Raw genomic sequence first — 21,148 nt, 5'->3', positions numbered from 1 at the left:
GCTTTAACTATATTCAGAGATACATTTTTGATATGATTTATGATCTGAAATATCACACATTACATTACGATGCATATTAATCTCACTCTCTGTATCTGGTTTAATGACTGACAGGACAAATTATAGTAGGCTACCAGTGACTGGGCTGGATAAACCAATCCTATATCTTGAGTTTTGAAAATAATTATGCCCTGGACTTAAAAATCTCCTTTGTAGCCAGAAATGTAATTTTAATTTTATTTTTTGTACTGGAAACGGCACACCATGGTTGTATTTTTGGGGAGAGAGCAGGGCTTGGAGCGAACGAACCTAATCGACAATAAACTCTACAGGATGGCAGCAATGCAACTATAAGGCTGTCAGCAGCCGCGAAACGTCGAAGAAGAAGAAGAAAACAAGACGTAGATATACAGCGCCGGATATGCTAGTACCTCAGCTAGCAACGTTAGCTTTCGTTTTGAAAGGAGAGTGTTGACATCCTCGCAGCTTATGTTGGCGGGTGTTTAATTTCGTTAGATGGTAGTCGTTTGGTTTAGTCTCAGCCGCCAGTCGTCATGGCAGAGGAGGATCTCTCGCTTCTGACAGAGGAGGTGAAACACAGCGATGGCGCTTTGGTGCCTCCGGAGGGTTTATGCGGGGTGTCGGTGCTGTCCTGCCTGCTGCTCGCCTGTTCTTATGTCGGCAGTCTGTACGTGTGGAGGAGTGACCTGCCGCGGTGAGGCTGAGCTACCTACCTGTATGGCTCCTGTGTACCATATCAGATGGTGCGCAGGTATACATACACGTAAAACCTGTGTGCATATATGTTGTTCTTGCTCTTTATGGCGGAATTCAGCTACACTATGTTCTTCCTGACATTAATATTATTATTTCACACGTTTTGGCGTTCATTTGATTTTACATACAAATGTCTAATTCTCAAACATGCTTAGAAATGATGGTTTTCACACAGCGTGTGCTCCTCGTACTTGTGTCTGACAGTGACGCCACAGCAGCGCCGCTGTGTGGCCAGTGATGACGCACTTCATAATTCAGCAAAAACTCAGAACTGGGGCTCTAACAATGGCCAGACTCACTTATCATTGGCCCCAGGGCAGAAATATGATTTCGGGCCCTCACTCTTCCCCGCAAACACTTGTCCTCCTTCCATAAATGTCCTGTCATGTCTGAATAAACCTCTAAGGCACATTTATGGAACAGACTCACTGTAAAAGCTTGATGAAGCCAACAATGTCATGTGTTTCATGTGGGAAAAGGACTCAAGTCTTCATGGCAGCATCACATCTTCTCCAGAAAATGAGCCTTTTACATTTATATATGTTATACTGTACTTGGGCAGGTATTTTTCAAGCTAGTAACCTGTATGTCTACCTACCTGTGCCCCACTTTGCGGCACACACACACACACTCACCAAGCATTTTATTAGGAGCACCTGTGCAATCTAATGAAATCCAATACAACAACTTTGCCATAAATTATAATACGTTTTCAGTTTTTGTTAACATTGTCAGATGATAATTCTACTTTCTGTTTATTATTGAGGTCATAGTGGGTGGTGGTGGTGAACTGGGGGACATTTGCTTGGTGAGTGTATATAGATAACTTAAGTACTTGCTAATGTTACCATCATAAAGCTCCATTATGTCTGGTACAGCAAGAACTTCTCATCAAATTCTGTTCAGAGTTGTCCAGTTTACTGAAAAACTGAAAGTGTTTTTCATAATAAAATTAAAAAAAAACTTTAAAGCAGACAGTACATGTAAAAGTTATAGGAGTTTGTTAAAATACTAGTGGATATGCCAGAGTAAGATAAATCTGACCAATTAAGATAAAGCTGTATTTAACAATAATTTATAAAATCTTGAAATTTGTAAAAGGATATTTGAATGGATCAGGCAGAACATGCTGCTGGTGCTAGAGAGCATGGAGGGTCCTGACAGTTTAGCTCAGTTGGCTGTGTGTCCCCCGCTCTCCTGTGGTGGTGATGATGATCGTCTCCTCTGGTGTGTGTTCTCAGGGATCACCCTGCTGTGATAAAGAGACGCTTCACTAGTGTGCTGATCGTGTCGGGCCTGTCGCCTCTCTTTGTGTGGGCGTGGAGAGAATTCACAGGTGTCAGGGTGAGTCTGTGTCTCAGAAAACCTCTGACCACATTCAGCTTCACCTGAGGATTATACAGCTTACTCTGGCTTTGGATGTGCTTTTGTGTCATATTGCTGTCTGGCACATTTGCAGTTTGCTCTTTACTTATTTGTGTGTGTGTGTGTGTGTGTGTGTGTGTGTGTGTGTCAGACTGTCCCATCGTTACTGGCTCTCATGGGGATCCGGTTTGAAGGCCTCATTCCTGCCATCATACTTCCTCTGCTGCTCACCATGGTAAGATACACACACTTCGCTCTGTGATGATGATGATGATGATGATGATGATGATGATGATGATGATGACAATGATGATGATCCACTAGCTGGATTGAAGTAGACCAGAATTTAATCACCAATCATCACTTTAAATGAAGTCAGAATCTGCGGTGTGAAGAGCTCTTATTATAAGAGTAAGATGACCATTAGTGGCATCACCAAGCAATCACCATAGCAACAGATGGACTATGTGCTTGTTATGTTCTTGCAGTTGAATCCAAACAAATGTGCCATAACAACAAAAATAACTGAGGTCATAAATGGGGTGTACTTACAGAGAGTATGTGCTTAATTTAACTAAATTAAGTAATTACTAAAATTCTTCAGGGTTCTCCACCTAATTTCTGCTTACGATGGTGCTGATAGTTTCAAGAAGTGTATCTCAAAGGATTTAGTTAAAAGCGGAGGTTTTGGGAGAGACGTACGTGAAGTAAAGGTGCTGTGAGTTTGGAAGTCCTCTGGATTAAAGGAGAAGGGTTATGATATTATATATTTTTTTATTATCAACAAATCCTGTGAAAAGGCCAAAACCAACAATGTGTTAGTGCGTCTCTCAATACTTTCGGACTTCTCTACCCTGTCTGTGGCTCTTAGCCCGTTGGTTCCTACTGAAGACATAACTCTATAAAAATGCTCATTTCAAAAAAAAAAAAAAAAAGACTCAGTAATTTTCTAAAACATCTGGTCACTGCAGTTTTTATCACTCAAACAGGAGGAAATAGTGCATTTGTTGGGGACTGTTTTCAGTAGTGGATGAATCCACACTTGTTGTTGTTGTGAGTATTTCTGGATGCAGGATGGTGTGTGTGGGATTGAGTCAAAATAAACTACAGTGTGTGTGTTCATGGTAATGAAGGAACATGTCACTCAGTGCAGCAGTGTGGCTCACTGATGTGTTTTTAATAGTTTTAGGGCAACAATGGAGCTCCGTGGCACAGAGGCTTTGATACAAACAATACTTGTTAGTAGATAGGGATGCACGATTCGGGAAATCAAAAAAGTAAAGTTAGGCTTTGCTGACGGCTTCCCGACTCATTTTAAAAAAGACGAGAGAGAAGCAGTGGTTGAACGAGCTAGAGAGTGGATGAGGAGAGGGAGCGTTGGTAACATTAGTGAGGAAGCTGGTGAATCAGATCAATAAAATGTTATTTTCTGATTGTTACACAGCGGTTACAAATAAATAAGCCCACAACCACACAAACCTGCGGAGGTGAGCTGCAACGCTTGATAATGGCATTAGTCTTGTCAAGCTCCTTCTTCCCTTCGAGATAATAAAATTCAAAATATGTCCAAATGATTGCCTTCATTGCCGATTGGGCAGGTTGTATTTGTTTTTCTGTCATTGCTCGCGGTCTCTCCATGACACACACTTCACTTCTTTCTTGCTCCTGGAGTTGGGTCGGGGTGAAAACGGCGTGGCGTCATTGCGCCATCTATGAGATTTAGCAAGCTAAGTCATGTCAGGAAAAAATGGAAAACAGCGTCGTGGCAAGACTGAAAAATGTGAATCGATTCAGAAATTCCAAGAATCGATTCTGAATCGCCAGAGATAGAAGCGCGATTCTTATGTGAACCGTTTTTTTTTGCGCACCCCTATTAGTAGATCAGTTCATCGTTGGTTTGGGTTTGTAGATTGGATTTGATGAAAAAAAAATAAAGAAAATAACCAGACTTAAGGAGCAGCTATGGTGATAGGACTGTGCTGATGGAAACTGAATATTTTATGAATACTTCAGGATACTTAATGATTGCATTGCTTTTATGATAAAAATGATCAGATATAGGGTGCATCTCAATTCCCTTAATCGCATCCATGTTTCTCTCACTTGCGTCGTTTTCTTGCGTCTTAGTTACTCCCACCAAAGATGCATGGAGAGACGCACGGAAACCATGCGAGGAGAGACGAATGGTGAATCAGGAAACATAAAATATAAAATTTGGGAGTTGAGTTTAAGCTGCACTCTGTCTCCACTCAGTTGTGTTGTGATGATGTATCAGATCAGTCTGATCAGCTGCAGCATCCAATCAATAACTGATAAAAGTTAAAAAAGACTTCTGTGAAGGTTGATCTGGTGTATCCTTACTCATGGCTCCTCAGGGATCCTCCTTGCTCCTCAGAGCAAAAATAAGTGCTTTGGGATGGCCTTCAAGATGGTGGACCAGAATGGCTTCTAGGTCAAGCGAGGAGTGAGGAACCATCTAATAAGGGAATTGGGATGTACCCATAGTTTTACTCAGGCTGTCAGTAAAATCCAAGCCCCTGTCTAAAGTCAGAAACTGTTTTGTGTGTGTGGTCCTGTGATGCAGGTCCTGTTTCTGGGCCCCCTGATGCAGTTAGCCATGGACTGTCCCTGGAGCTTCATGGATGGAATCCGGGTAGCCTTTGGTGAGACAACTAACATTCTGGATTCTATTTTTGCAGTCTGAGTTAGTCAAATTAAGTGAGTATCTTCCAAAGTTAGTCTTTTTAGAGCCCATGTCCACCGCAGGAACTTTTTCCAGGGACTCAAGAGCATTTTGAGGAACTGAGGAACTTTACCTGCGTTTACACAAGAGGAACTTGGGTTTTAGTTCCTCTGCCGTAGTTTCATAGAACTTTCTGATGGCCCGGAACTATTGGGGGTGGAGTTTACAGTGATTTTGGCTGATTGGTCAAACACAAACCCGAGGCTGCTGCAGTATGTGTCCAGGGCCCTGTTCTTCAAATGTGGCTTGACTAATTCAGGCTAACATGCTGCTATCAGGCTAAAATAATCATGTCAATACTCATCCAGCTAATTTGGTTCTTTGAATTCACAGTTTAGAAATGATTTATATTTTAAATATGACTAAATATTGTTTGTAGTGCGGCAACAGTAATGTTTACAACAACAAAGTCACTATATAAACTCAATAATATCTCACTGGAAATAAATCTAACATGGTAATAAAATGAATAATATTCCTGACATCAACACAGACATCAGTCTCTATCAGTCATTCGCGACCATAAGATAAAAGAACCAACCTTAATAGTACCCCAGGTTCTTAAAATTTTAGAACCAGTTCCAATGCAAAACCAGGTTTCAGGGCCATCCCTATTTAATAGGTTTTAGTCTTTCAAATGTCAAACTAAATGTCATATTTACTGGCTCCACTGGTCTTTTAACAGTCAGAATCTTTTAGGTGAGTTTGTGTCTTTTGCTCAGAGTATACCAAACTAAATTTGGATCGATTCCTTTTAACGATTCCTTTTAAACTTTTAGTTTGTTGTATATTTTATCATTTATAAGGGGTTCACCCTATAACATCTTGGTCGTGATCTGGCTAACTGTCAATGAGCTGCAGGTTTGAGCTTAAGGGCTTGTTACTCTGACAACAGTTCCAGGTGGATTTTAAGCAGCCTCAAAGAACCAAAAAAATCCAGAATTATGTCAAATCATCAACATTCTAATCTGGAAAACCTGGTTATCTACATACAAAGAATGGGGCCCTGCGTCATTCATACAGTAAGCAGTACTGGGTGCCATTAGTACCAGTACTAAGATAAGGTCCATGCAGCACCATGATTAATTTGCCTCAACAGAGAGGTGTAAAAGAGATATTTAGTTACTGGGTCCATAGTTTCTGGAACTGTTTGATCAAAAAAACATGTATAATAAGATGTCAAACTGGGTGTTATTCCAGATAATTATGTGTTGTGGTTTGGGAAAAAAGGAAAATAATAAAAAGAGGAACCATAATCTCCTCTCTGTCTCCATCCTGCAGACCCGTGGTTCTGGATGTTGTGCTTCAGTGACATGCGCTGGTTGAGGAATCAGGTGGTGGCACCGTTAACAGAGGAGCTGGTGTTCAGGGCCTGCATGTTACCCATGTTGGTGCCCTGCACCAGCCCTTCCACTGCCATATTCACCTGCCCGCTCTTCTTTGGAGTGGGTAAGTTCTGCCAACATCAGGATTTATCTGCAGTCATCTGCAGCGCCTCCAAATCTCAAGTCCTAATGAGTAAACGTATCTTATATTTCCACCATTCATTATAAAGTTTCTTTAAGCTTATGTGAATCCAAAGTGGGAATTTTAGCATAATAAATAAATAAATTAAATTGCTGTGTAAAGAGGGCTCCAGTAAGACTTACATGAATACACACTATCTTTTTCAGATGTGGTTTGTTTATCTGAGCTGTAATCAGACAGAAAGCTACTGCTCAAATAAGAAAAAACACTGGAGACACAGACAGCAAGAACTTAACATTTTCACTGCAATGCAGCACATAGGCAATTACAAATAAAAAAAGGGCCAGTTCATCCATATTACTATATTTTCTCACTAAAAGGGGAACTCTGCTGATTTTCCTCATCGGTGTCTCAAGGTGTTGGGGAGTACCACTACATATGTGTAAAAGGTAGCATAAATACTTTTGTGTCTCCAGAGGGAGCTGTGTGGAAGTGCCTCAAGTGATGTCACTTAAGTCAGCATGGGTTGGGGCTGAAGACTACAAGTTGGAAAAGGAAAAAAAATCTGATAGAAGTGAGGTTACCAGACCTCTGTATCTCCTCATCTCTGCTGGAGGCTAGCATTAGCCAGCACTAGCATAACATACCTGAACCTCTGACTGAACTTTTGGCAGTTGAACAGCATTGTGGGTAATGTAAGTGTCAGGTTTTGATAAGGAAGAAGAATGTGTGGAATAAAAAAAAAAAAGATATTGTAGCGCACAAACCGCCTCCGAGGACACATCTGATGCACCGAACCACTAAATGCTCTGGCTGGTGGGTGGTGCTGTTTCCTCCATGATCATGATGGACCACTTTTTTTAATCTCTAAAGAAATGATGTAGCTTATCACGGAAACACTGCAGTTGAGCGGATAGAAGTACTGTGTCTGAGTTGGGCGGTGCTTTGTTTTGACTCTTCCGTTTTCAAGCAGGAAAAAATGGCGGCCTGATGAAAATGCTACTTAGACAAGCTGACAGTGAGGTAGGTGAGGTGTATAGAGACAGCACTAAAGTAAACAATTTTATAGTGATGTGACAAGGGACAAGGTTGCCTGGATGCTGCCTGAATAACTGAGAGTGGTTCATCTCTTCTCCTTCATATTTGCTGTGGCATTTCACTGGGTCTACACTGGCACTTTGAATTGTAACTGCCATCTCCTTGGTCGATCAAGTTTGTCTTTGTCAATAAATCTTTTGCAAAAGACATCCATATCTCCTTGAGTTTCTGAATGAGACAGAAACTCATGATTTCTATAACAAATTGGCGTCAGTGAACAAGGATCTCAATAGAACAAAAGACATGTCTGGGTCTGTCTGATATCAAATAAATTGTGTATTTTCTGGCTGTGAGCATGTAAGGCCTGGATAAGGTCACGGTTCAGTGTCCTAGCTGAGTGTCGCTCAGGACAAATGTGCCATACAAACCTCGCAATGGATGTTCAAACCAAAATTGATCAAGTGAGATAAACATGGTTTAATTCAATATTATAAACATTTTGTACGAGTAAATTAGGGTGAGGGCAGTAGTTGGTAGATTTGAGGGGAAAAAAAGACTGGTGTGTTTTTTTGGACCCCCACAGTGCTACACAGAGCGCTTTTTTTTCTGGGGCAGCGTCGGGTTGCACTTGGCAAAGAAGAGACCCACAGTGAGGTTAAAGCCCTGGGTAGACAGTCTGGGGTCAGTTGAAAAAGACTTATTCCGGTTAAGCAAGACCAGTGGTAACTCTGTGTCTGCAGGGATAAGGGAGGTTCTGTAATGCTTATGGCTTCAGAGACCTAGGCGCCGATTTATAGATTGTGTACACAAGGCAAAATACTTCAAAATGTGTTTCTGAAAGCAATTGAGGCGAGAAATAGGCAGTGCAGTAATAGTCTTGATTCATATTTGATCAGCACTGCCTAGTTTGACAGTCTGAGTTTAGTGAACCAGGTGTGTTGTGCTGGACAGACTAATTTGCATAAAGATGAGGTTGATTTGTGTTTACGCAAATACAGATATGGTGAATGGTCTGTCAACTCGCCCCACGGTATTCATCATGCACCATACAGCCACATCTCCTGCTCTCCATAGAAAATGAATAGAATCCTTCGACTTGACATACGTTATCGCAGTTATCAAAATTAAGACATTAAACAAAATATTGCAGTGTATACCTTTTTAAACAATAAAAATATCAGCCTTCAGATTTGCCATACTGTTAATACTGCAGTAGCTCTCCCTTTAATATCTCTGGTTGTATTAGGCTATTATGGGCATGTTGTAAATCAAAGCTTAATTGAAATATTTTAGATTTTAGAATTATTTAGATATTGATTTTTTTTTTCTCTTTTTAATTTTCTGGTGCCAAAAACAGACATTCCAGTCTGGTTATTTTATCCACGATTAAATAACTAGACAGTTCAATTGATTTTTCCAGAAAATGTACTATATCATGATAAATATGAATATTGTATATGAGTATATGCAAGTTTCAAGAGTTTGCTAATTGATTTTCATACAAAAAGAAAATGAAAGAAATACAATGGTGGCTTGGAATGGTAGGAAAGTGGTATATAAATGTGTGTAACATGTTTTAAAATCTGCATTTTTGTATTTTTTGGCCACTAGGGGACAGCAGAACAAGCTGTAAACGTAACACTGACATATTATCACCATATGTGTTAGCAAACTACTTATTTCCACATCTAGCAGATACAGAGCAACATTAGCATTCATTTGGAGTCATGTTTGTATCACTTGATGATTTAAAGTCCAATATTCACTGTCTGTTTTCATCTCCACCAACTCCTGGGGAAAATATATGTCTCTTTAATTGCTAAATGCTCCACTGTGTTCACCAGCTAGTTGGTAACTTTGTCTGTCTGTTGTCTGGTACTGAGTAAGTAGTGGGGGTGTGCCTGAATACAAATACGTTATTTGGCAAAGCACACATAGTGGGTTCTTTACAAATATTTGTTTCATACAAATATTTAAAATATTATTTGTTTTCGGAAAGAAAAAAAAAAGTTAAATACTAGTGCACACATAGGTTACACTTCATGAACACTTATTGTAACACTTTAATTTTCTAAAATTAAAAGCGTAATAAAAACAAAAACAGGATTTTTAACCTCTTTCCACTTTTATTCGAATACAAATACAAATAATTTTGCTGCCTCAACAAATACAGATACAAATACAAATACTGAACCCTCTGCACATCCCTAGTAGGTAGTGAAAAGCAGTTTTATCAAGCTGTCTGCTGCTGCTGGAGAGCAGAGATTGTTTGTCTGCAGATAGGTGATAATTCTCAGTGGGCTTGTTACCATGAACAACACCTCTCACATTGCACATAGTCATTTAATCTATTGTTAATACAAAAAAAATGCAGCTTAAACAGAGAAAATGGTTGCTTAGGGACAAGATGAAGTTCAGCTGATGATTGCTACGTAATTGGGAAAACAGTTTTCACGGATAGATCACCAATAACAAGTCAAAGTGCACCTAAGTACACTGATATTCTTGTTTTCAAGCAGTCTCAGTGCAGGTTTTTGAGTTTGAACGGTTTAAACATTTTTAGCTCAGACAGAATTGCTGCTGCTGATATGTGATTCATTTTAGTTCATTTCTGAGTCTCTAACATTGTCGTCCCTCTTCAAGCTCATTTCCACCATGTGATCGAGCTGCTGCGCTTCAGACAGGGGACACTGTCAGGGATCTTCCTCTCTGCAGGTGAGAACTCATATGTTGAATGATCTCCAATCACAGAGTACAGTTGTGTATCACAATGTCAGACTGGGCGATAGTAGAAGGAAGCTGATGATGAACATGTTTCTCTGGTCTGCAACAGTGTTCCAGTTCTCCTACACAGCAGTGTTCGGAGCCTACACTGCCTTTATCTTCATCAGAACAGGTGAGGGACGTTGATTTACATCTTTTACTTCAGTTTTTAAGTTGAGCCTAGTTAGCAAGCCTACTGAAAAGGCTTCAGCTATCTCCATTTGTCATGTGACCCTCGTTTTGCACGTCATAGCATAGTCCCTCAAGAATATCCCACATATCCTCCCTGATGGCCGTGCCCCCCAGATATTATTATCCAGATGTCACATACCATGTAGAAACTGGGTCATCCAGAGGATAACAGTATGCTCAGTTAAGGGAAGAAGCACATTTTTGGGGGTTTGTTTGGTATTTGTAAGATTTGAAAGTTCTTGTCGACTTTAGAAACAGCAGTTGACAAACCCAATGTCACTACAAGGTCCACTCAGTAGCTGCTAAAAGGAATCCGGAGCTTTCAACGCTCTCACACAGTCCTCCTCAGCAGATGGAGTTGTCATGGAAATTCAGATGTTCAAATATTAAAGTTTTTTTCTGCTGAGGAAGATTGTGTGATAGGATCGAAAGCTCCAGCTACTGTGTTGAGAAAGCTACTTTTGGTGAGATTGTTTTTGTCTACAGACTTGTTTTTCATAGTTCTGGCCATCTTTCTAATCAATTACGATAGCATTTTTCTATTCTACTGTTCAATTTGCAGTTGTTGACATAGAGGATGAGATAGGATTGTGCAGTACCACCTAAAATCAACATCACAATGAAATGTCACATTCACCTCGGTAATGAAACTCAGAAAATCATGGATCATGTCTAAAGACCCATTCAGACTGGATTTATTTCTATAAGTGAGGTGGTTTGATTTTAATATTACCTTCTCTGGCCAGTGATTTCAATCCAGTCCAGAGTGGGAATGAGAAGGAGAACTATTTTTGCCTCATCTTAAACTCTCTGGCACTTCCTTCGGGAGATTTTGGCTTTGTTCTACTGCATGTCCATGTCTAATACAGACCAGATCCTCTCATTTCCCCAAATTAAGTTACAAATTAAGTACTCAAAAACCCTTTTTTGTTTGCTAAAATAGGAAAATCTAAACAAAATAATGACTATTAAATTGAATAATAATTGAATTGAATTGTTCTGTAGGAGTCTTTTAAACATTTGACCTCTACAGTTTCCTCCTCCTGTGTGTTGCAGGTCACCTGGTGGGCCCGGTGCTCTGCCACTCCTTCTGTAACTACATGGGTTTCCCTGCCATCAGCACAGCCATGGAGCACCCCCACCGCATCACCGTCCTCTCCTCCTACCTGCTGGGTGTCCTCCTTTTCTTCCTCTTCCTCTTCCCCTTCACTGACCCCTCCTACTACGGCCTCCCCACACCGGTCTGCACTCTCACCTCCTCCCCCAGCTCCCTCTGCCTCTCCTGATCCCAGCCCCCCCCCCCCCGTCACACACTTTGTTTACTTCTGTACTCTCTCCACCTATGACTGATGAAGCAGTCGAGGGTGTTGCTTTGTTTTTGCCAAGTTAGAGTTCAGGTCAGGTCCAGTTTGGACCGACAGCGCTAACAGCCATGTGGGCTAAGTTGCCACGGAGAGGTGAGGAGGTCTGGAGCCATTCTATACAGTCAGGGTGACCCTCGATATGTCAATCCATTACCATGACATAGTTCAGTTAACTGGCTGGTACTCTTATACAGAGTGACTCAGTGTGAACAGGTGGGGGCTCATGTTGCTGGGACTGAACCTGACCCGTCTGGTTCCAGGAGAGCTGCCACTCTGATATGTGGTTTTAGTGTAGACAGAACACTGAAGGACAATTCCTCCTCAGATCTCATCATTTTGTGATGAAGCGTCATAATATCCACTCAGCCTTCCTTGTCCCCCTAAAGGATTATTCTCGTTTATTACAACTTAGGTCCTATTTTTGCCCATAACGAGTGGTAATAAGATCACCAAGTTAATGCCAGAGACCTGGAAACATGGAGACATCTGATGGGTCAAGAAACATGAGCAGTCAGACAGGTTATAAATAAAGCTTCAGGTTAAACAAACTTGTTTGGAAGATAAACCGTCATAAACATCCATCACAGTTTACAGAGCCACTTCCTGCTTCAGCTTTGACTCTGTACTTACTGTAGTCGTGTGCACACATGGTTTTCCTGTGCAATGAGGGATTATAACTAGAGACCAACCAATACAGCCACAAGGCCAGTAATACAGGTCAGTTTGAACTTATCACAGATATATTTTTATCAGTGTGTGTATATATATCAGATGATAACTAACAAGACATTACAATAACGCAGAAAAGCCAAAGATGTTTGAGATTAATTAAAGGCCAACACAAATCTGTAGCACCAGCTCTCCAAAAAAAGGAGCAACTTTCTCACTTTCCTCACTGGACTGGCATATCCCAACTGCTGTACTTAGACTACTACTACTGGTTATACAGCATGTCCCGAGTGTGGTTATGTGACATTATGCAACGTGAAGCCATACCATGCCACCGTCACGCTTTGCCATGTGATGTTACGCTACGCCACATGATGTCACATGTGATGCTACACTACACCATGTGACATAGCTGATGTGTGTGTGTGTGTGTGGCACTTCAGAGACAGTGTTGCCATGACATAGGTTGTCCACTAGAGAGCACTTGCAAGTTTATTTTTACATTAAAATGTCCATACACATATACATACTGTATGTTAGGTCACATTTTTTTTAACAACATAATACAGGATCCTTAGCAAACATGTTATTTGTATTCCAAGTCTATGTTAAAAAATGAATGTGGGACATTATTGGATTTCTTAAAATTTTGCTTTCAAATATTTACAGTGCCCCCGAAAAACAACATTAAGAATAATTATTGTTTGTTATTATCATTATTATTATTATTAATGGTAATAATAATAATTATAATGATAATAAAGTAATTATTTCCAACATATTATATATATTGGGTGCTCTCACTTTCAGTTTTACCTTCAAATAGATAACCTGAATAAACCGTAGGCTTGTTTCTAACCTGTCTGATCGTGATTCTAGCCCAGTCAGACTTTGTAATGGGGATATCAGTTACTTTGATCAGTACTGTGTTCTCATAACTGATGGAAATGATGATCAAACCTACAAAAATAAGATCCTAGTTGTAGAGTTCTGCGACCCAAACCCTAATCTTGGTTATTTTCACCTGTAACTTATTATGCACTCAGTATTAAATTAAGAATTTGTCTGTTTGGGTCTAGTTTGGGTCTCAGCTTTGGCAGCTTAGACATAGGTATGGGCTGGGTTAGGGTCTAAGCTTCTGGCTCATGAATTCTACCAAGTTGTAAGAAACCGAAATGATCCTTTAATGCTTTTAGCATCTCCAGGGGAAGGCATAGACGTAGTTGCTGTCAGCTGTGAGTTGTTGGAGAAATATTTTCTCTAGTGAAGGCAGTGAGAGTCCCCAACCCTCACTATAACACTCAACATGTCTAAATGCTGCATTCTAGACATGTTAGCATCTCTTCAGTCTGGGATCTCTCCTCTATGATTGTTGGTTTGCAAAGAAAACCCTGTAGTAGCTGCACTGGAGTACAGGAAGGTTGCTGTGATTGCTTCAGTGTGATGTTTTCAGTGGGAAATAAGAAAAAGACACCGTCAGACAAAACGGTCACAACAATGACATCACCGATAGTTGTTTTTAATGTTATGGAATTGTTTTTAACAGTCAAACTTCAGCTGGATTTGTTCCTTTTATCTGAATTCAGACACCAGGAATTTTTTTGCTTCAGATTTGATTCAGAGGATCATTCTGCTTGAAAAGGTTCAGTGTTTTGTATGTAGAGAGACTATTAATGGTTATTTATATACCTCTGCATGTTCCAGTGCTGGTAGTTTGTTGTTTTGTTGGTGAAGGGCGGTGACGGGATATCTTAGGGGCTCATCGTTCCCTAAAGTCTGAAACATACTCTAATGTAAGTGCACAAACACAAATGACAAACTGGTTATACATCCTGAAGGTGTGGAAGTAAAAACACCTGATTCTTCAAGGTGGGCGATGCAAAGACTGGTCACACTAGGCTATCAGGACAGTTGTGAAAAACTAAAACACAAGCACAAATGAAAGCAGACACATGTGATGACACGGTAAGGGCCCGGTCACACCAGCAATTATAACAGCAGAATCTCAGAGTGAAGTCAACTCATTCCAATGGAGAAAGGAAATATGTGCAGTGTAGAGTTCAGTTCAAATTCAAAATAGATAAATGAAAAACCTGACCGAGGGAAAGAGTAGTCTCTTCCATCTCCTCTTAAATCATAAGAACACACAACTGAATTTCCCTGCTCCTCTTGCTGGTGTCAACAGGATCTTATTTTCAGACACAGCAACACTGAAATTGACTTGAAGCATCTGTGTTTGTGTCCTTACAGTGTATGTTTAGGTCTTAAAGCTGGAGATAAGTTGTGAAGCTACGGCTGTCTTTCGGGGATCTTTCCTCCGAGGCTCTAAAATGGCCTCAAAGCCTTGTTTTCATATGCCAATTTTCCTCATTGTTTGTCCATTCCATGCATCTTTCACATAGGCGCTCCAAATCTCTTTAACCAGTCAATATTCCAGGTTGGTCTCCTGCTTCAGTTTTGTCTTGCTTTTAACTGTAGTGAAGGTGATGTGCAGGGGACTGAGACCCCCAACACTCAGGTGTAGTTTAATAGTGGCAAGAATGCTCCAACCACTACACTGCATGCTGCTACTTGTATATTCACAATACAGAGCCATATATATACATATACATATATATATATATATATATGTATACACATGTACTGGATGACACTGAAGTTGGCCACCAGCACATTACTGACTGAGAGGGAAACTCATTTATTTACAGCCTGGGTCTTGTTTTCATAGCCATCATACCTATCAGTTCTGATACTATTTACTCCATAACACAGCTGCATATGATGTTCAAACAGGGCAGCAACACAAGCAGTCAGACAGGTTTTAAGTAAATCTAACAAGATGTCCTGGTAGTTGGAGCACATTGGACATAAGTCTGAGATGGGAGAAGAGCAGTATCCAATAAGAGCGCAGCAGGAAACCCCTTACATAGTGACTTCTCATGATCATTTGCACCAGTTGCAATTCCCTCCAGCCACAGTAATGTTGAAATCAGTACATCTCATCACTCAACACTCTGGGACTAAAAGTATCTTGTAGTATGAGCAGTACAACACTTCTGAGATGATGAAAGACAAAGTTGAACTACACAGATAAGTGCTTCAGATAATATGGTTAAACTGTGGACTTCAGACCTGACGGCTCATGTTGTCGCCTTGTGCGACTCTGTTCTAAAAGCTGTTCCAGTCAGTCACTGCTTCACCAGATCATAGCACTGAAGTTTGTCAGTAAAACATCATAACCGATAGAAATGATGGCCAAAACGAACTAAATAAGGCTCAAGTTTTTTCAATGAGTACTCACCTTTCTATAACAGTTTATCTGAGACGGTTCCGGTTCTTTGCACTACACATCTGCATAATGCTGTATACTACTCGCTGTGAGGGGGCTTTTTAGGTTAGCTGATTGGTTTTACATGGAGTGGGCAGTTTGCTTTGATAATCTGATATTTCATTTTGCCTTTATAGAGTATCTGTCTTTGCTGTGAGTCAACAGAATCGTATACGTAGACGATGGTTTCTTCATTGGAGCAGACTGATTGACTCCACATGTTGCAGTTACAGCTCACAGTTGGGGATGTTTGAGGTGTTCCTGAAAGAGAGAACTCCAAAAGACAAAAACGCTCTATAAGCTATACTCATACTGTGAAGAAGAAGTGGGCTGCTTGGGTCTTCAGCAATAAATCATATATGTGAGGGGTGTGTGGTAACGTTTTTGGATCCATTTTATATGTGACTGAGCAATTCTGTAGTAAAAAAACAGGGCCACACATGTATATTATTTATATGGGTCAGTCATTTGTTCTTGGTAGTTTACAATTTGGACATGTGGAACTGTTATGATGTGAGAGTTGCACTGTACCTACCTGAAGCTGACACCAGAGGGCGTCAGAGCACTTTGTCAGAGACAGTGCTGCTGTGAGGACCTCTCACGTCTGTTTATCAGCCTGTCTGACATCAGTCATCCGTCACTGGAAAAACCAATTCATGCTAACTTATTTTCCCTTTAGCTTCCACACAATTATGCCCCATTAGAGGAGATTGATGCAGAGGGGAGGAACCCAGTGGTGAGACTCTCGCTGATGCTAGTTTCCTTTTTAAACATTTTGAAAGCAGAGTTTGACTCCCACATTGTTTCAAATCCTGAGCATTTGATTGCTCTGTTAAAATATCCCTGATATGAAGGAGGCTCCTCCCTTTTCGTAGTTATAAAAAAATGCTCATATTAAGACAATGAGTCACATTTATCAGCTAGTCTGGGTTTCATTGGAAAGTTTTAATGACATATGAGGGTCTTTCCTCTTCTTCTTGCTAATGACCCTGTTTTTATGTCCTAAAATTCCCATGAATCCAGCCATTAGTGAGTATCAAGATGTCACGTATTCATCTGCTCTCAAGAACAAGGGCGACTGATTATATAAAAATGTACTTCAGATCTATTTAAAGCCACTATGTGTAGGGTTTTTAGGTGAATATAGCCATACATTTATGTTTGTAGAAAAAAATAGCCAATTCTGGTGAAAACTGGTTTAATGCTGTTTGTGGGAAGGTGTGGTTGGGGGTACCTGGGCTGAGCTGAGTCGCTAATTGCTGTCTCACTGGACAGCACGGTGAGCTAAAGATGCTGAAGGCTGCTGCTTCTCACAAACCACAGTCAGAGTCTGTCGTCTTGCAGCTCTTTATCCACTACTGTACTCTTCCTCACCTCAATGCTTTAAACTCATCTGCTGACCATATATGTCCAACACAGTGTCCGTATCTTGTTTTGTAGACAGATTTTTTAGATTCTGTAGCTATAGCTGCTTCATAGTAAAAGCATCTAGAGGCTGCGACGGTTTATCATTAAAATAACTGCCAACTATTTTGATAAGCGGTAAATCGTATCGAGTCATTATTTAAGGGAAAAAAAATCTCAGATTCTCTGCTTTTCAAATGTGAATATTTTCTGGTTTCTTTAGTTCTCTATGATAGTACACTGAATATATATAAGCTGTGGACAAAACAAGACATTTTAGGACATCATCTTGGGGTGTGGGAAACAGTTTTTCACACATTTTTCACCATTTTCTGACATTTTATTGACCAAAAAACGAATCCATTAATCTAGCTTTTATCTTAATCCTACACATAGCGGCTTTAATTTTCTTTCTTTTTAAGAAATAAAACTAAATCAGATCATTTCATATCCATTTTTAAAAAAAAAAAAAAAAAGTGGTACGCCAACTCAAAGGTTGAGAAACTGATATACAGTAATGTGCTGTTTCTGTTCCTTGGAGCACTACTTTGTAAAGGGAAACAATCGCTTGCTGCAGAATTAAAAGATACATTCCCTCCCTCTCATCCTGTTAAAACATGCTGACAACTATTACAAGGATTGACCTTATAGTTTGAATCAGCACACATCTTACCAGCTGTTCTGTGCAAAGCTTTTCATATTTGCTGCTGGTGCTAGCAAATTCAGTTGCTCTGTCTTTTTTTCTGTAAGAAGAGGCACATGTCAAAGCTAATGTCTGATCATGCTTGCCCAACCAAAAATCTCCAGATGTTATTTCTGTGCAGGCTGTCATTGACTCACTCAGAATACTTTGTCCTCGCCTGATCTTTAGCCTGTCAGTTTTCTGTCACTGGCTTAAACGTTTGCAAGATGATGAGGTGAAAGGCTAGTTCTGCCTTTACTGCTGTAAGAAGAAAAACACTGTCCTCAAACAACATCTTCAGCCAACAATCACACATCAGTATTTGCTGTTGCAGATGCAAAATCTGCACATCTGTAATAATATGCAGAGAGCCGCACCAACAGAGACTGCAGAATCTATTTTTGCTAAGCTTTAGCAGCTCCGTTATTTTAATACACAACACCCAGAGGAAGCATAGTTTCAAATGTGCGTTTTCAGAACTTATGAAATATGAATCGTGAGTCAGCTGGTGCCACAGAACTCCACAGATGTTTATATTGAGCACTATATTTTGTAATCAGATCTATTTTGGTGACAGGAACAGAGTGTACAGATATGTGCATGTATTTTATGCTCACTGTGTCACACTTGTTGTACAGTTCAAGTTAGAGACAACAGAGAAGCGTGTTTTAGTATGACAATCTTTTACAGAAACTTTGGAATCACTCTGCAAAATATCTATTTGTAAATAAATAATGTCATTTTCTACATCAGCCTGTGTCTGTGCTGTTCTTGCTGCCTCATTAACTTCATGGCTGTCCAGATGCTGTATTAACAGTTCATTTTTATCATCCTCAGTCCTCTTTTCTCTGATTATATTGTATTGTGTCTTAAGACTCACTTATTATAATTGTGTGTATAATTTTGTGATATAGAAAGGAAAAACATGCATTAATGCATTCACATACACCAACAACAGCTATTCATTTAATTTCCCAATGGAAAGTAACTTTTTTCAAAGGAACCAATCACAACACTATACAATAAAGCACATAGTACCACAAACACACAACACCAATGGATAACACCAATGAAAGTAGTGGGTCAACAGCTCATTAAAATTGTTACACTCCCGTCTAGGAGTGGTAGAAGCACAACATAAAAGTTAAAGGGTCCCCAAACCAAGTTCTCAACACTAAATTGCAATTCATGTGAAAATAATTTATCCCTACAAAAAGTTGAATTTGTGACAATAGTCTGAAGCAATATATTTGTGGGTGAACCCAGTCCAAAACAACAAACACAAGAATCTGTCTCCTCAAAAATTGCTGATTAACCTGGTGAAACAAACAAACAGAATTTCATTAATTTTTACACAGACAGTGGTGGAAGAAGTATTCAGATCCTTTACTTAAATAAAAGTAGTAATACAGCAGTGTAAAAATACTCCTTTACAAGTAAAAGTCCTGCATGACAAATCCTACTACAGTAAAAGTACATAAGTATTATGAGCTTGATGTAGTTAAAGTATTGCAGTAAAAGTACATAAATATTATGAGCTTGATGTAGTTAAAGTATTGCAGTAAAAGTACAGAAGTATTATGAGCTTGATGTAGTTAAAGTATTGCAGTAAAAGTACATAAATATTATGAGCTTGATGTAGTTAAAGTATTGCAGTAAAAGTACATAAATATTATGAGCTTGATGTAGTTAAAGTATTGCAGTAAAAGTACATAAATATTATGAGCTTGATGTAGTTAAAGTATTGCAATAAAAGTACATACATATTATGAGCTTGATGTAGTTAAAGTATTGCAGTAAAAGTACATAAGTATTATGAGCTTGATGTAGTTCAAGTATTGCAGTAAAAGTAGTGGTTTGGTCCCTCTGACTGATATATTATTATATATGACATCATTAGATTATTAATAGTGAAGCAGTTAGAGCAGCATGTTACTGTTGTGGCTGCTGGAGGTAGAGCTAGTTTCAACTACTTTATATACAGTTAGCTAGTTTAGTCCAGTGGTTCCCAACCTAGGGGTCGGGCCCCTCTGAAGGGTCAGCAGATAAATCTGTGGGGTCGTGAGATGATTAATGGGAGAGGAAAGAAGAAAAAACAAAGTTCTGATACACAAATCTGTTTTCAGTTTTTGGACTTTTTCTCTAATCTTTGATTTTTGCTGAAATATTGGATCATTTGAACATTTATTGAAATGAAATCATGTGAGAAGTTTAGAGGGAAAAATCACTATTTGGTGGAGCTGTTAACAACTCATAGACATGTGAAATGTGACCCCGACTACACACTGCTTTTTGTGAGACACTAAAAGCCAAAAAGGTTGGAAACCACTGGTTTCATCTTTAACAATGTGTTGTATTTTAAAAGCTTGTTATATTATCCATTGTGTCAAATCTTCATCTGAAAAGTAACTAAAGCTGTCAAATAAATGTAGTGGAGTAGAAAGTACAATATTTCCCTCTGAAATGTAGTTGAGTGGAAGTATAAAGTATACAAATAGAAATAAAGTACATGTATCTCAAAATTACACTTAAGTACAGTATTTGAGTAAATGTACTTAGTTAATTTCCACCACCACCACAAGTACAATGTTTAGACAGACTGTTTTCTAAGTGGGACCATATGATGTGCCAGGGTCCATCAAATCCACTATCAAAGTCTTGGAGTACTGAGAAACCCCTTTTCATTTAATTCAATTAAAATTTTATTTGTATAGCTCAATATCACAAATCACAAATTTGCCTCAGGGGGCTTTGCACTCTGAAGAGCAATACAACATCCTCTATCTGTACATATTTGATTCGGATAAAGAGAACTCCCCACAAAACCCTTAATTATTACTTGCCAGGCTGACAGGAAGGCCAGTGTACAGAGTACATGAAAAGTCTCAAATATATCAGCCAAACATGTCTGTACCAGTGGACACACCCCCAAGTCCTAACATTTCCTCTCAGCTCACTCTTTAATGGAATAGTTCAACAATTGTTAACATGGGGTTAACATGCCAACCATTAACTGCAACATCTCTGGTTGAGATCTTTCTGGGGACCTTCGTTTCCCATGTCTCTCCCTCATTTCCTGTCATCTCTCTCTACTGTCACTATCCAACAAAAGCATAAAATGCCCACAAAACATTAAAAAAAAAGAATGGGCCAATATTTTGGGAAATACATTAATATGCTTTCTTCTACAGAGTGAGATCAGTCTTATATCTGTGTGTTATCCTCTCACCTGACTTTATGAATCAAAATATTGTAGGTCTACTATTGCTTCAAAACAGCAGTGAGCTGGGTGGAACTGGGGTTATGGTAACAAAAGTAACAAAAAAATCTTTCAGATTGTCTGATATTACAGTTAC

The 21,148-nt window shown here is 39.5% G+C and overlaps 2 protein-coding genes across 6 annotated transcripts in view; one reads left to right on the top strand and one right to left on the bottom strand.

The window, feature by feature from the left end:
• peli3 (pellino E3 ubiquitin protein ligase family member 3) overlaps nt 1-1,519 on the bottom strand; it is a 52,057-nt gene extending 50,538 nt beyond the window's left edge. Inside the window, exon 1 of one of the 4 annotated variants that reach the window (XM_042401163.1) lies at nt 735-1,519. The gene's annotated coding sequence lies outside the window, so the exon portion shown is untranslated. Of the gene's footprint in view, nt 1-431; nt 519-734 lie in introns of those variants that run through there. The other 3 variants (XM_042401171.1, XM_042401161.1, XM_042401164.1) reach the window with 3 other exon arrangements.
• On the top strand, nt 110-18,544 carry rce1a (Ras converting CAAX endopeptidase 1a). 2 transcript variants are annotated; one of them, XM_042401172.1, is made up of 8 exons: nt 139-715; nt 2,019-2,121; nt 2,294-2,377; nt 4,727-4,805; nt 6,167-6,334; nt 10,034-10,105; nt 10,224-10,286; nt 11,402-18,544. In XM_042401172.1, the coding sequence occupies exons 1-8, from the start codon at nt 555-557 to the stop codon at nt 11,629-11,631; spliced, it is 960 nt and encodes a 319-aa protein (XP_042257106.1). In that variant the 5' UTR covers nt 139-554; the 3' UTR covers nt 11,632-18,544. The 2 variants fall into 2 exon arrangements, with proteins under 2 accessions (XP_042257107.1, XP_042257106.1); XM_042401173.1 differs by lacking the exon at nt 6,167-6,334 and having other exon boundaries at nt 110-715.
• Nucleotides 18,545-21,148: the final 2,604 nt, after the last annotated feature.

The sequence above is a fragment of the Thunnus maccoyii genome, chromosome 22 (assembly GCF_910596095.1).
Source record: "Thunnus maccoyii chromosome 22, fThuMac1.1, whole genome shotgun sequence".
Classification (NCBI taxonomy): Eukaryota; Metazoa; Chordata; class Actinopteri; order Scombriformes; family Scombridae; genus Thunnus; species Thunnus maccoyii.
The sequence above is the reverse complement of the archived record's forward strand: the minus strand, read 5'-3'. Positions and strand labels throughout refer to the sequence as shown.

Excerpts from the sequence above, each read along its gene's own strand:
- rce1a (XM_042401172.1), top strand. The coding sequence starts at position 555 with ATGGCAGAGGAGGATCTCTCGCTTCTGACAGAGGAGGTGAAACACAGC. Across the intron at positions 716-2,018 it reads TGGAGGAGTGACCTGCCGCG|GGATCACCCTGCTGTGATAA; the intron begins GTGAGGCTGAGC and ends GTGTGTTCTCAG. Across the intron at positions 10,287-11,401 it reads CTTTATCTTCATCAGAACAG|GTCACCTGGTGGGCCCGGTG; the intron begins GTGAGGGACGTT and ends TGTGTGTTGCAG.